Source organism: Dunckerocampus dactyliophorus, chromosome 9 (assembly GCF_027744805.1).
Source record: "Dunckerocampus dactyliophorus isolate RoL2022-P2 chromosome 9, RoL_Ddac_1.1, whole genome shotgun sequence".
NCBI classification, from domain to species: Eukaryota; Metazoa; Chordata; class Actinopteri; order Syngnathiformes; family Syngnathidae; genus Dunckerocampus; species Dunckerocampus dactyliophorus.
In genome coordinates, this window is record NC_072827.1 from 15375036 (window position 1) to 15391437 (window position 16402).

At 38.2% G+C, this 16402-nt stretch overlaps 1 protein-coding gene across 5 annotated transcripts in view; it reads right to left on the minus strand.

Moving 5' to 3' along the window:
* The window catches only part of LOC129187506 (poly(rC)-binding protein 3), a 60134-nt gene that overhangs the window by 8629 nt on the left and 35103 nt on the right, over window positions 1-16402 (minus strand). For 3 of the 5 annotated variants that reach the window (XM_054786929.1, XM_054786927.1, XM_054786931.1), the window contains exons 4-11: window positions 14162-14185; window positions 14048-14080; window positions 13381-13497; window positions 11980-12111; window positions 10440-10568; window positions 8467-8541; window positions 6308-6349; window positions 2453-2531 (exon numbers count right to left, since the gene is read on the minus strand). In XM_054786929.1, coding sequence (XP_054642904.1) covers window positions 2453-2531; window positions 6308-6349; window positions 8467-8541; window positions 10440-10568; window positions 11980-12111; window positions 13381-13497; window positions 14048-14080; window positions 14162-14185 — 631 coding nt within the window. The remainder of the gene's footprint in view (window positions 1-2452; window positions 2532-6307; window positions 6350-8466; window positions 8542-10439; window positions 10569-11979; window positions 12112-13380; window positions 13498-14047; window positions 14081-14161; window positions 14186-16402) is intronic. The other 2 variants (XM_054786930.1, XM_054786928.1) reach the window with 1 other exon arrangement.

Genomic DNA, 16402 nt, shown 5'->3' on the forward strand with positions numbered 1-16402 from the left:
ATAATTAGGTCAGTTTGATACAACTCTGCTGGGTGTGTTCCCCTTGTTTAAAATCCTGGGCCAAACTCCTATCATAATTGGGCCACATCCCTTCAGGGAATGCTGCATCAACTTGCATGTGTATATCGGGACGCCACATGGAGTTAACCCGAAAAGGACCGAAGCGATGTACATTGTCCTAGAAAGGACATATGTACCGTGTGGTTTTACTGTTACATTTTACATGCATATCCAATTCAACAATCTCCAAACAATCCAAACAATTTCACTCCATTGTTTCCTCAAAAAGATCTGTATTCTAAGGAAATAATTGTTTAAAAATAAAAAAAATGTAAACAATTAACTTCAGCCTTATCAACAAATAAAAGTACACACACAAATGCAGATGTCATTTTCAACCATTAGTACCACAACACCCAAATAAGATAGGGACCTTTTTAATGAAGCTGCTGGTAATATTGTTGCTGCTTTGATTTTAATGTCCATTTATACACTACTCACAAAAACTTTGGGATATTTGGCTTTCTCTGACATTTACATATTATCTGTAAAAATCATACTGTAAAATAATCTGCACAGATGTCACATTTTATGTGGATCATGTTCACATTTTGCCTGTTTGTATTGCACAATGGATTATGCAGATGGTGATAGGTTTGGCCAGTCACTGTATGTGTAAAGCAGCTTGACTGAATAACTGGTATGGTACATAATTCCATTACACAGGCATCACTCACCACCTCGCGCTTCAAATTTTGCGGCTTCAGTCGATCCTGATTTTTCAAAAATACATTAATTAATAAAACACTGCTATTTGGTGGTGGACTACGACCTATTATTAGTCATAAAATACGCATATTTAGGCAGATTTGACATATTTTGGACCTAAATAAAACATTTTCAAGCATAAAAATGGCTAAATGAAGTAAAATAAAAATACAGTAATTCCCCGTTTATTGCAGTTACTTGGTTCCAGACCTGATGGTGATATGTGAATTTCGGCAAAGTAGGATTCCTTATTTATAATGGAATATTTTCGTAGTAAATAGAAAACCTGTTTACGGCCTTTTTACTACGGGTTTTAAATTGATTAGAGCCCTCTAGACATGAAATAACAAATCTACTATCACCTTTACTGAGCTGAGTGGGAGGCGGACCGGAAGTGACGTCGAGTTTTAGCTTGCCGTGGGTTACGCCCGCAACAGTAGCTCATGTTAGGTATTAGTGTGCCTGTTGTGAGATTATTGAAACCTGCAATAAAAGCCTGTTGTTCCGCAATCAAGTCTGGTGCTTGTGTGTCTCACTGAACATTTCAGTAACATTGCTGACACCTAGTGGCCACTACATGTCATCACAGCGTCTTTGACACTCAATGCTGAATGCCTTATTTTTGTATTTTAGTTCATTAACCATTTTTATGCTTGAAAATGCTTAATTGAGGCAGTTTTCTAAAATATCTATATTTTTGGCTAATAATAAGCCATATTCAACCACAAAACGGCGTGATTTATTAATTAATATTTTTTTAAAAAACGTGATAGAGAAGCCTCAATATTCGAAGCACGATGTAGCGAGGGATTAGTGTATTCAGAAGACGCATTCGAAGGTGTGACGTGATATAGTATTCTACACTGGTCACTAGGTGTCAGTTATGTTACATTGATGAAACAATAGCCACCAGGAAGTACTGTACAGACACCGGAAGGGAACAAAAACGAGGAACTCTCTCAATGCTAACGTGAGTTTACATTGTCTTATTTTATCTTAACATGTGTACTATATCGGGTAATACGAGTGTAAAGATATATAGGGGTGTTATTTCACGTCTAGAGGGCTCTAATAATGTTAAAAACTGTATTTGGAATGTTGTAAACAGGTTGTCTTTGCGGTAACGCCAAAAATATTTGATTGATAAATAAGGAATCCTATACTTTGCGCATATTTGCGGAACTGATTAGGACATGATGTGGTCATCTGTCACTGCGCACTTTTAGTTTTTATCACAGGCAGCTGAGTAGCAATCACAAAGGTTTGGTAATGCAACAAATATTTACCGTTTTATGTCATATATTTCAATATTTTTTCCCAGAGGAATATATTTTTTGATACACGCCATTTGATACATGCAAAAGTTTATGCATTATACTTAAACTCAGGCCTGCCAGGTATTGTATGTGATTATACTTTGATCATAACTGGGAAGTGAAATACCCAAAATGTTGTCGAGGACACAAATTAATTTACATTAAGAATATGTTCTGTAGGCGTCCATTTTGCTTTCCAGCCCAAGGAAACCTCAACATAAAAAATAAAATAGAGCAGAAGCCTAAGAGATTAATTCATGCTGAAATAATAAATGATATAAGGTGAAAGGTAAGAGAAGGGAAAGAATAAAAATGTATCGCAGGATGACGACGGAAGGACATGTCTACAGGGTTTTGTGGGTACGTACCAGGGAAAGCAGGGGTGGTCTGTCCGAGAGGGGTAAAGGGGGTTTGCTGCATAGCCAGCTGGTGGAGCTTGGTCAGCTGCTGAAGGGTTAGGAGGGAAAGTACAACTAACAGGTTACTGTTACACAAAGAAATGTAGTAAACCAAAAGTAGAGATGTACGAAACAGTGAGGAGAGGTGGACTTAACTCAGGATGGTGGAGGGAAAAGAACAAGAAAAGGATAGAGAAAGGAGAAGGGGGATTTGTGGCATGGAGCTTTAAACCAGTCCTCCCAGGATTTCGCGGGCCTTTATTAAGATTGTTGCGGTCTTAAATGCCTGATTTTCCCCAAAATGCCAAGGAAGTTGCAGTGTTTTTTAGGTGTTTATTGCGTGAGGAAATGGAAGTTGCAATAAATTGTTGTGATTTTCCCTTTGTGTAATTATAACAGAAAAATGTGTTGAATAAATAATTAACTAACAAATATTAAACAACAAAAACACTGAGAAAAGAATCTAACCAGCACGGCACACGACCATCACTACAACAAATATAGCAGAACGGGCTTTATTCAGTCACAACATGCTGTACACCTGTGCACCTGTAATCCTAAAGCAACATTAAGACTAAATGTTTTTTCAGCCTTCACATGAGAAAAAAAAAAAAAAAACGAAAGGACCTCACAGCAAATTTAAGCATCATTAATGCTGAAGACGTCCAAACAAGCAAAATCTCATGCACACAACCAAACAAAAATGTCACAAAATATATATTGCACATGTATATATGTACATATATATATATATATACCGAAATAATGATTATGTTAATTATGTAACTTACCCTATATGGTGGAAAAAGCATTTAATGGTTTTGCCTGTCACTTTAAGTTCATTGTCATAGCTAGATGAAAAAATACATGATCTGTCATAAATAAATAATTGTCCGACCAATTAAGTCTGTTTGGATAATTTCCTGCGCCACTCGTAATGGCTGATCTCTCATGACTCACTAATGTGCTGCAGGACAGTGGTTGGAAATCACTCTAGAGTATATCCAAGCTTCATTTCTATAATATTCACCCTTGAAAAGACTGAAATAAAATTGTTAGGCTTACTCACCTTTCTGAGATACTATATGCACTAAGCACATACAGAGTGGAACATCGGTTTTCGTAGGACCAGTTTTTGTAGAAAAATTATTGCCGTACAGCCAAACAGTGAGTATAACAAACTAGTTGAATGCCCAAACAAAGCATCCACGCATTGTTAACTCTCTGTGAATAATGGACAGTGGTCCTTTTACTGTAGAGTTGGGACACTATAGACAGATTCCGGCTAGGGACTCCTTCCATCATCTTAATTATGTCTGTGTGTGGTTTATTAATTCCCAGAACACAAAGAGAAAAATGAACAACCCTGTATCTGTCTCCTTCCTTCCTCCTTTCAAGCACTGTGCACTGATGTGGCGTTCAATCTCATTGCGTGTTAGAGGAATCTGTGCTTGTTTAAATTTAGGACAGCTGCAAAAAAAGTTGCAAGTGCCAGAACTTTGGTAAAGAATGTGATAAAGGCTGTTGAATTCAAGAAACAAGTAGCACAGTACGAAGGTAGCTTCTGTTGCTAAAGGATTGCAATGGAAAGGTTCCTTAGTTAACACAGGTTGCTGGGGGAATGGTTTAATGGAGACACAGTATTTAGTTTGTTAGTCTTCAATAAAAGGTGAAAGTCATGTTGTTCATTTGTCCATATAATTTGTCATTTATATGTATTTTGCTTTGTTTTCTGTATGTAAAACTATAATTATTCTCTTTTAAATGTGTTTTGTGCTGATATTGGTGGGTGTTTGAAACGGATGAATTGGATTTACATTGGATTTCTTATGCGAAAATATGATTTGTGTTTTTTATGTTTTGGTTTTTGTCTGACCTTTTGGAATGGGTTAATAACAAAAACAGAGGTTCCACTCTATATTCCTATTTCATAGACTATCTCTAGACTCAAAGTGTTTACCTGCATCTTAGTTACCTCTCGTATGTTCCATCTGATGGCATTGAAAATACTTACTAATACCCAGACTAATATCACATAAACTCAAATTTAATCTGAGGCATTTTTCTTTATATCATTTTTTTAACAGACATGACAACTTCACACAAATGTGTGCATAGTTTGTAAAACAAATCCCACCAGAGGTGGTGAAAGTTGGATTCAATGCTCACAGCTCCACAAGTTGCAATAATTCTCCTTGTGTGTTTTTGCAGTTGAAAAGTGCTTGTCAGTCATCATTGCACATCGTTTACACTGACTTTTGTGAACAACAGTGGAGAACCGTTAAGCACGGTCTCTAACTGTGATTTTCAGAGGCGGGATCAAGGCAGTGTTTTGCAAATCTCAAGTAAGACTCATGCCTTTAATTTCAACACTCATTGAAAGATGTGCAAGACAGCTCGAGTCAAGTCCGACGTCATGGGCTTCAAATTTTCGAGTCGTTAAAAGTCACAAGAAATGTTTAGCGTCTCCCAAATAAAATGCCATTTTAGCAATCTATAATGTATGCATTATGAGTTGTTTAACTTTTTAAATAAAATAAGACCAGTGTGACAAGACTTAGTCACAGAAAAAGGCATAGCATTCAGGGTCTAGTCAGTGCACAGAAACATTCGTTGTTTGTTCTTAAACCTGACTGGACATTAACAAAGGCATTCAATGAGGCAGATTCAAAGCGTAAATATGTTGTCGTGCTGGAAATTACATAATAACGGTCACGTTAGTTGAATACTTTGAACGGGGACACATTTTACTCAACATTTTCACTGAAAATCTCAAGTATTTTGAAGTCATCAGACTGAAGTCCAAGGCAAGTCTTAAGTCACAGTCCAAGTGCAATTGCAAGTCTTTGATGAAATTGTCAAGTTGAAACTCATCAAAATTGTGACGTCTGACTCGAGTCCAAGTGGTGTGACTTGAGTCCTCACCTTTGGTGACTTCTGTTGGTAAATGAGAGATGTTATCACATGCTGTCATCTCATGTCAGTGTACTGTAAACAAGTGAAAGCGTGGAGCAGGGACACGTTTCGTTGGTGAGACAGTTGACCTAAGCCTTGACCAGTTGGCCAAAATTTGTGGGGAAATTGCGATGATTGGACAACGCTCTGAGGTTGCACATAATGTGAAGGAATTGGTTTCAATCGAGTGAACTCCGCGAAATCCTGGAGTGGGTGTCTAATAAACTCCAAACGTATTCAAATCAAACTGTCACTGATTTGATTTTTCACATTTATAGCAGAGACTAATTATCCTCATGTTCATGTTAATGAATTGTAAAACCTATTACCCGTATGACTCTGTTACCAATTTGAATTGGCACTTGTCGGTCAGTTTGGCAGACATTTTTGTTTTGAACAGCTCCAGTTAACGTGGCTGGTCTCAGGTTATTGTTGGAAGCTTCAGCATTCATTTCCATCAGAAATTGGGGAAGGTGTGTGCTTTAGATTCTGATTTCCTTTTTACAGACTTTTCAGAGAATGTCAAGTCTGTTCTTGAGTGACTCCAACCACTACCTCCTACCGCATCCATCACTGCCAAACTTTGAATTAATCAACATGACAAAAGGTAGTTCCCTTAAGACAAGGATAGATGATGGCAGCTTATTAATGGGACCCTATATGGTACACTGGAAATTAAAAAGGATGGACTACACCTACTTGGCTTTAATATGATTGCCGTTGTTATCTTGTAGCTGTGAAATGGCTTATTTCAACTGACTTTCAACACTGTCACAGACGCAACACTACTATCAATTGTTTTTGATTCCCACATTCTTCATATACCGGATAATTAAACAAATGTATTCTATTAAGAGAATAAAAACTCACATCCGGGTGCGGAATGGCATACTGTCCCTGAATTGTGTAGGCCTGTGGGGACAATGAAAATAGGTATCATTAGTAAATGAAGCAGGGAAAACGGGGTATACAAGTAAATCTGGACAGGTATGTACACTGTTTAAAATGTTAGGGATATTATTATTAAATCACAACCACTATATCATTAGGCAAACACAGACAATTGCCTGGGGCCCCGAGATTTCCTGGGGCCCCCAAAGGTCTCATAAAACCTGATAGATTTTTTTCTTTGCTTGAAAGTACATACTACTGTTTTAGTCTGAATTAATGTGCTTAAAACTATGTCAAAATTCGTAATCTTTCATAAGCGGTTTGACCGCTGACCCTCCCCTCTCATGCAATGAACATTCCATGTTACTACACATGTGCAGATTGGATCCGAAAGACGGTAACTAAACTTCTTTGGCGCGGAGTTACCCCAGTGGAGCGAATAATAATAATAATAATAATAATAATAATAATAATAATAATAATTAATAATAATAATACATTTTATTTACTGGCGCCTTTCAAAACACCAAAGGTCACCTTACATGCAATACATAATCACAATAAAACATCCAAATAAAAATAATAATAATACAAAGGAGGAACAGGCAGACACTCAATACTAAAAATCCACGGTCGAGAGGAGCAAGCAGTTTTGAACAGGTGAGTTTTAAGTTGTGATTCAAAAACACTGACACTGAGTCCAGCAGACGGATGTGTAGTGAAAGAGCGTTCCAGAGTCTGGGAGCTGAGCAGCTGAAAGCCAGAGCAGCAAAAGTGATCTTCTTAAAACGAGGAGTGGCGAGAAGGACAGCGAATGATGAACGTAGTGAGCTGGATGGTATGTGGGGGGAGATCAAGTCAAGCGAGTATGGGGGCACCTGGTTATGGAGTGCTTTGAAGGTTATGAAGAGGAGTTTATATTGAATGCGTTGTCAGACAGGAAGCCAACGGAGGTTGGAAAGAATGGGTATGATGTGGTCAAAGTATTTAGTGTTGGAAATAATTCTGGCAGCGCAGTTTTAAATAAGCTGAAGTTGATGGGTGAGTTTCGGTGGAAGACCCATAAGAAGAGTATTACAATAATCAAGGCGAGAGGTGACTAAGGGATTCATGAGAATTTCTGAGTGCTGGGAGAGAGAGGGTCGGAGTTGTTGAGAGATGTAAGATGGAAGAAGGCTGTGCGTGAAATATTATTAACGTGGGATTGAAGTAAAAGTGTGCTGTCAAGGATGACTCCGAGGCTCCAAGGATGACTTGTGAAACGGTAGGAACTAAACAACCATCGATTTTAAAATTGAGGGAATGGGTCTTGGAGAGCTTCACTTTAATCTTTATTGAGTTTGAGCATATTCAAGGACATCCAGTTTGTGATGGCCAGGAGACGGTCAAAAAGGGCAGTAGGGGGTGATGTTGAGGAGGGCTTGGTTGCGAGATAGATCTGAGTATCACCAGCATAACAGTGAAAACAAATGCCAAGATAATGAAAAATATTATCGAGGGGAGGGAGATAAATTATAAAAAGTCGGGGACCGAGGACTGAACCTTGGGGGACACCGTGAATGATTGGGTAGCATGAAGATGTTACAATGTGACCTTGAATACATTGCGAAAGGTCGGACATGTAAGAATGGTACCATTGTAGAGCTGTGCCAGAGAACCCAGTGATCCAGGAGGACAGTGTGGGATATAGTATCAAAAGCTGCTCTGTGGTCGAAGGGTCGAGAGGGGCCTCAATTACTAGGTTTGCCTTGGGCACCCAAATCACTAAATACACCCGAGTGTAACAACAAATCCACCTCAACCATCCACAACTAGGTTACTGTGGCAATGCAAAGCAACATCTCCACACAGTTAAACTTCTGTCATTCTGACTGAATTGTATCAAATGTCAAACGGACATTTTTCTGGTAACATGAATGTCACTGCACCTGAAAAAGGTAAAAGCAAGGTTGCCAGGCAGTCACAAACATGGTGGACGTGCCTCAAATATGAGTATATGTGATGGATAAATTGCAAAACTGCTACAGTATGTTTTTCTAAAGAAATAATATGGTTGCAATCCACCCAATTAACTGGTAGTGCATTTAGACTCTAGACTCTGGGCAAAAAAACAATGCATTTCATCAAGCTGAACTTACCTGACCACCCGAAAAAATGACAGGTGTGGAAGCAGGCTTTGGGCGATAAGGGATCGTGGCACCTTTAGGCGGAGACTAAGAGAGACAGACACAAAAAAGAAAAGACAAAATCAGTCCACAAAGTAAACTCTATAGAAAACAGGAAACAGTAGTGTCTTTTGGTGGATTTGTTACCTTTGAACAAACCCTGGCTCACTATTTCTTGTTTTTCTGTTCAGCTAAGTTTATAAATGTAAACATTCTGCAAAAGTGGTCAAGATCGTTTTACTTACATGAGTCTTTAATGTAAGTGTTTCTATCTTTTAACAGGTTGTTTCCTTTGTGGTGGGTCCAAAGTGGAATGGATTGAAGGAAAAAAAAACAACCTATTCTGTAAATTCATGATTATTTTCTTTTTTTATTTGATGTTTAATTTAAAACAATGTAGGGAATGGCTCTTATGGAAATACTGTAACCCTAATTCCACTTCCTCGACATTCTTCCACCCTTTTGGGGCCATTGGCGCGCAATCCGCGCAATGTAGGTGTTCATGAAAATCCAGAACATAAAATACAGCTTTACTTTTAACTATTTCTTATAAAATCGCAAGCATACTCATACTTTATTTTTGTTCATTACGGCATAATGTGAAACCAACACAGAGATACGAGAGTCAGTAGATGATCCTCATGCATTCGTATTGAGATTGGGCCTGTGTTTTTTCCCAGTAACAGCAGGGACCCAGGCATCATGGGACTTTTAGTTTGCCAATCTATCGTAATGACTTGATCTACTGATTCATGCTGTACACAGCAACAAAGCTGTTAACGATAGGGGAGGGCTTAATCCGATATCTTGTGTAGTTCATGTGCCTTGCATGGAATATCAAGACCGGGCTCACAAAAATACATTACTGGATGTAGCAGAATAGAAAGAACATTTGTTATTCTACTTTCGCTGTTCAATTGCAGTGTTTCTTCAGCTAGATCAGACCTTACGGCCCAACTTCTGTTTAGCGTTGTGTGTCTTTTTCAGTAGTTCTGAGTTATTCTTTGTCATGAGCTTGACATCACAATATGACAGACCAGGAAGGGCATAATTATCACTTAACATGTAGTTGAAACACAAACACATTTACGACTGCTGCAGGGAGGGTAATAAACCCCAACTAACGTTAACGACAAGCACATAATTCTGAACAGCTATTTACAGTGTGACTGCAAGGCATGCTGGGTAGGCGGAGGCAGCTGTCAGTGGACTGCCCAGCATGCCTTCCGGGCACTTTGTGAATACTGTTTGAGCTTACATGTTTGTTGTTAACACTTAGTTATTTATTGCCCACATAGTCATAGTAGTTAATTTATATTATGTGTTAACATGCTGTGGAAGTGTTGTGCTGTTAATTTTGTTTGTGAAACCGTTTCATGACTCTCTGTTTGTTTGCACTGTATGTCAAGCTTTGCTGCAGAAAGTCCCCCATGCCTCTCACGGCCCCCCTGACACTTCACAGTACACTCTGCGGCACACCCCACTAGTTGAGAAGCACTATTTACATCAGTACATTTTTATGTTCACTGAAACACCTAAAACACAAACAAAACAAGTGGACAACTACAAGTACAGAAATGAAAGTGGCAACAACAACATGGCATGTTTGGGCTGGACTGTCCATTTTTTTTTTTGCTTATACTATCATAACACATGTCTGTCCTAGGCCACAATAGAGAAAAAACACGAGAATTAGGTCAGCTGAACCAAGTAGAACACAGCTTTAATGGCATTTTCACCCTAGAGACTCTTTACCCTGGAAAAATAAGCACCTCATTGGACCTTTTAAGGCTATGACTGTTTGTCTGTTTCTGATGTAGTGCCCTATGGAACACACCGGTCACTTTTGTTTGCCCTGGAATAGGAAAAACAGTTGCCCCAGAAAACCATAATCAACTCTATAGGTTATGCAGAAGGTACAAGAAGGGACAGGTATGGCAGTATACCTCCAGCATGATGACACAGATCTGTTTGACACACTGTATGATGGCTTCTGGGGTTCCAGAGATTGTCACTGCACGCTCTGTTGAGTTGGGGAGCATGTCCCCTGCTACTTGAACCTGTGCCCCTGTGGACTGAAAAGGGGAGATGGTATTTAAGGGGCTTTATAATGTTGACAAACAATTCAGTTGCACTGAAGCATTCCATGCAAACAGGCTGCAGAGTTAAGCTCACGAGGACTTTTTTTCTTCTTTTTAGGTAGGTGTAGGACATTGCATTGAATCTAAATGCATCTAAATGCTCCAACTGTGTAAGTGCCCAATTATTCAATAAACACGCTAAATATACCGCCAAGATTACAACACCTGGTCTGTTGCAAGAAAATAAGATCTAAGGAAGCTGTAGATCAAACCCGTGATGCAAAGTCATAAAGTTACACCCACAATGCTCTTGTCATTAACACTAGACTACAAGAACACACACCTTCACCCGTTTAAAACAAATATTTCTAGAAATACACCCGTGTTCTGGCAGATGTAGCAAATCTACATGTAAAAGTAGCAAATGTGAGCCACCCACGTCAACTGCTGGCTACTGGCAAAAACTGGACAGGGCGGTGATTGTGTTGTTTCCATCAAATTAATGTTCATACGCTACACCTCCATGGAATAACATCCAAGAATGTATTTGTGCAGACACACTTGATATAAGTACGCAGATAGACATGTTAGAAGTGTTATTTTGCAACTGTTACATTCATTACATCTGACGCTGAAGATAAGCTATTTCATGTCTTTTTGCAACACACCATGCACACTCACACAATTGGAGCAAATCATTTCAATGCCATGCACCGATATTCGCATTAATCTGCCATTGTACAATGGCAGATTTGTACAATCATGCCATCTGCCATGATTGTACAAAGATACTGAGCGTGTATGTTGCCGTATTGAAATCCAAACACTGAAAGTAAAGCAAAAATGTTGCAGAAATGAAAATGCCTTATCTGAATTGTCTTTGCAGATGTTTTATCCTATGTACATTGGCATTGTACTTTTACTTTGCTGCTACTTTGCCTAAAAGTATGCACCCAAAGGTTTAAGATTCTGCCTTTGGAACAAGAGAGGCATATCCAGTGGCAGACAGTGGCACTGTAGATTACATAAGGAAGACGACATTGTTCGTCACTCTTGGTTTGTGTACTGGTGAATATTGCCACAGGCTAAAACAACTATTCTGTGGATCGTTGGGTGACAACAGTTTTCGCCACATATGGCAACATAATGTTAATGAGACTAACTCTCGTAAATGTCTGTCTGTTCGACAATGTAATTACATTCATACCTACTGCACAATTCAATGACGACACATTTTAATTAAAAGCAAAATCCATCCATTTCTATAACTGTATGTCATGATTGGATAACAAAAGCATTCAGGAAAACACATACAATGTACAGCAAGTGCGGCTAGAACACGCGATCTTGTCATCAATCATCACATGAAGCATCTAACTATTACGAATTAATAGGCGCATCGTACCTCCCTCATTTCTTTTATTTTGGAACCACCTTTTCCTATGAGGGAGCCACACTGGCTGGCTGGCACCACAAGCCTTAAGGTAACTGGAGGCTTGCTGGTTGCTGGGCTGTTGCTCATGGAATTGATGATATCCTAGAAAACAAGACCATAAATTGCTGGAGAAATAGATGGCCTAAAGAATTAATGAAGTGAATTTATTAATAACTATCAGTATGACTCAGTTCATAATCAACAACTTAAACCGAGCAAACATGTTTAAGTAATTGGCATTAGGGAATGGGAAAAATGCCCAGCACAATTATGATAATATTTTTTGAATATTAGTTTTGTATAGTATGGGATGGTTTGTTTCAAACATGCATTAAGGAAGTACGAATGAGTCAGTGGGTACATTTACAGTAACAAACTGGGATTTGAGTTCATACTTTTAGACCAGGCGTGTCCAAAGTGTGGCCTGCGACTGTTTTTACTGGCCCTGCGGCACATTCTAAGAATATAATTTAACAAGACAACAAAAAAAACCCAACAACAACAGCAAAAATGGAAAAATCAACAGTAATTTTACAATACTAAAGTCAAAATAGAGAAAAGAGTTGTAATCTAAAAAGAAAAAGTCATATTTTACAAGAATAACACCATAATATTATGAGAAGAAAAATGATGTCATTTTAGCAGTATGAAGTTGAAATATAATACTGTCATTTTTGGAAAATTAGGTTGCAGAAAAAGTTAGAATGTTACAATAATAAGGTGGAAAATGTTATGAGAATAAAGTCCTAATTATGAGAAAGAAAATTTCCCCAAAAAAACTTCAAATAGCTGGAAAATAAAATAAAAAAAATAGCAGAAATTGAAAAAAATAGTGGTCATTTTTAAAGAATAAGGTGAAAACTTGAAGAGAAAAAATTTGAATTCTAAAAACAAAAAAGTCACAATTTTATGAAAATAAAACTATGAGGAAAAATAATGGCAAAATAATGGCATTTTAGTAGCAGAGTTTAAATATGAAAGAAAAAAGACCTTCTTTTTTAAAAGTCGCAATGTTATGAGAAACAAACAAAACAAATCCGCTTTGTCATCTACTGTATATTACAAAGCTGAGACCCCTGATGTTGACAGAGTACGGCTTAAATATAATAAGTACATACATACGTCAAACACACTATCAAACTAAAGTAACACTAATTGCATGCATTGTCTATGTAACTGCATCAGTGATATACTACGCAAATCAACTTATTTGACGACTAAAAGCTTGTGTGCCTAAAATCTTTACTTTGTGAAAAAAAAACAACAAAAAAACATGTCGCTCTGTCACTGCATTTAGCCAAGACAAAATGAATTTCTTCTCTGATTCATCAAGTTGTGTTCAGTTACTTTGGAATACATACAGACACATACCTCCTCAAATTTGTAGGCAATCATGGCAAAAGCCTTGAAGATCGTGTCTGTTGGTCCGGTAATGGTGACAATCCTCTCTGGGCAGTTGCCCTCTGAGATATTGATTCGTGCTCCACTCTGAAAAAGCAGCATATCCAGTAGATAGTGTTCATGGAATATGTGTAGCTGATGTGAGTCTACTGAATCTCAACCACAATAAAATGTAAATCCAATTATTCCATTTGAATGAAATGGATAAATGCACTTTTAACAACTTTTACCTTTACTGAATACTCTTAGTGTCAGTGAGTAGCGATGAAGGATGGCAAGGTAGAGACACACAAACAGCACCTTTGTGTTTTGCTTGAGACTTAGTAGTTTTTCTCACCCTCTTTATCAAAGTGCTAGCACTTGCAACTTTCTTTGGCCCTATGAAGTGTTATTTTGCAGCTGTACTCAATAAAAAAAACAGACGCTTGTGTTGTAACTGTGTTAGTTTGCAAAGAACTACACAGTCAACTGGTGATTACATCATAGAAGGGCAATGTATTAATAAACACGACTAGTCACCAATTGTGATTCCATTTTGAAGGGTTATCCAGAAAGGTATTCCACATAAAGCAATAAGTAACATGTCCATGACTAAATGGTATACATAACCATTACTAATTATGCAAATGAAACCTACCTCTTCCCGCATCTTTTTCACTGTTTCCCCTTTCTGGGGGGGAAGAAAAAGAAACATTAAAATTATGGACTTGTTAAAGGGTTTGTGTGAGTGATGTAAAATAAAATCACATACCTTTCCAATTATACTACCCACTTCCTACAAAAAAAAAAACAAAAATATAGAAAACAATCATCAAGTGTTTACTCGCAGACTCCACTGTATAATTTATTATACAGTATTATTTTTCTCTCTGACTGAGGAAGGCCCAATACAAGGAAGTGGTCACACAGGGATGTTGAGGACCACTCTCCTTATGCATGTAATAACACTTCATGAGGTCACTGTGGCACAGTGGGGAAGAGACAAAGAAGCAGCTCTGGCTGTGTGTCAACACAAGTCCTTTCCTGCGTCACTGTAAGGGTTACTATGACTTTAAAATTCCAGGTCACTATGTTCCTGGAGTAGATATTAATATTCATACAGTATTCACCAGACGTTTTAAAGTCACACGGCCACCCTTTACACTTTAAGCATGTATTTTTGAATGTTACTGAGTATGAAAGTTACACTTGCTTATTTTTTTACGGTGTTGATCATTACTACACATCAATAATGGAACAATGGAATACAACCATGGAATTTCCATTTCCCCTTCAACTAACAATTTCAAAATATACACAGAATTAAATATCCTTGTGAAGATCTCTGCAGGTTCGGCGAACGTTTCATATTAAATCTTTCTATAATGATTCTATCCTAGAATGTTATTTAGTTCATAAATAAAGAGAAATCAAATATAAAAATGACACAAATTACATATTCCTGTTGAAAAAATAGCATCCTAAAAATTGTTGTTGAAACGGGTTTGAGGAAAGGGGCACACAAAACATAGTGAGCACCGTTGTTGTTATTGTTCTTGGCAATAGCGCTGATACCAAAGCTCAGAGCTAAAAGAAGAGGAACTATCATTTGAAGACACGCAAGGTATCGGCAATAAAACTAATTTAGTCCGTCGTGCTAGTAGATTTGTTGTTACAGAGAGTGGTGAGGCAATGGAACTTCGAATGAGCTATAATGGGAGAAATCAGGCCATAGTAGAGGACAAATGTGGGTCATTACACTAAAACGCGGGAGGCACGTTGGACATGTCATGCATCGGGGTTCATTCAAATGATCAGAGCAGCTGTGCAATGGAGTAGAGATCATTTGGGGCACATCCAAGGGGAAAATATTTGTCTCTATGGTATTCTATCAACAGGGCCAGTGCATTTTCATGTTGTAGTTTTGCATTTTAAGATCATTGAGAGTTTGCATGCTGTCTCGTGTTGGTTCTGGTTGTCTTCATGTACTCCATCATCCTCCAGCAGTCAAAAAAACATGTTTGTTTGGAGAAATGCACACTCTAAAATGTTTGTCGGTGTGAATATGACTGTCAATCTATGTCTGCCTCCACATGTCAGCCTTGTGATTGACTGGCGATCTGCTGGGATTGGCTTGAGCGCCCTGTGACCTTGAACAGGACACACTATAATGGAAAGATAGATGGATGGATGGGTGGATCAAAAAACAAACTAAGCCTAAACCCAAACCACACTAGAAAGTACAACAATCTGAGTCAATTGTGAGTCAATTGCTTAGCAGTGTAATGCCTCGCAGGGATAATACGAAACAACCTCCCAGTCCGGAGGAAGCGTCCAGAGACACAGATGTACCAGACATTGGATAAGGTTAGCAAGAAAATGATTTAGCACCTTCCTAATGATGAACAAGACATACCAATCATGGAGGGAGATGATGACAGACTTAATTAGAGCGATAATCTAGACCAAAGAAATTAGATAATAAAAGAGATGACCAAAGAGATTTCAGATCAGATCAAGGAGATGAACAACAGAAGGAGACACCAAACCAAAACATCTATCAGCTGAGGGGCAAAAGAATTCAGACATCACCAAAATCCAGACTGCCATGAAGGAGCTGAAGGAGAAAAACACTCTACTATGCCAAGTAAGTTAGAAGATTAAATGTCAGCGCTCAAGAAAGATAAAGAAGAGAAGGAACCGATATCTCAAATGAATTGGACAATGGATGTGATTTAGACTACTAAATCCAGGACTTGTGCAAAGGCAGTCGCGAAGAGAAGAACCTGATTAAATGGATGATACCTCAACAGGCCAGAAGGCCTGTTTCCTGTAATCAAGAGGTGGCGGTGGACGTTAACAATGAAAATTTGCACGCCACCATCCAGAAGAAGTAACACCACACCTGAATTACTTTGTATAATCAGTTACTGTTGAGTCCTGTCATTGATTTTTTGTTTTTTACAGAATATTTATGAGCATCCTTACACGTTCCTGTGCAAAGCCTCAAATG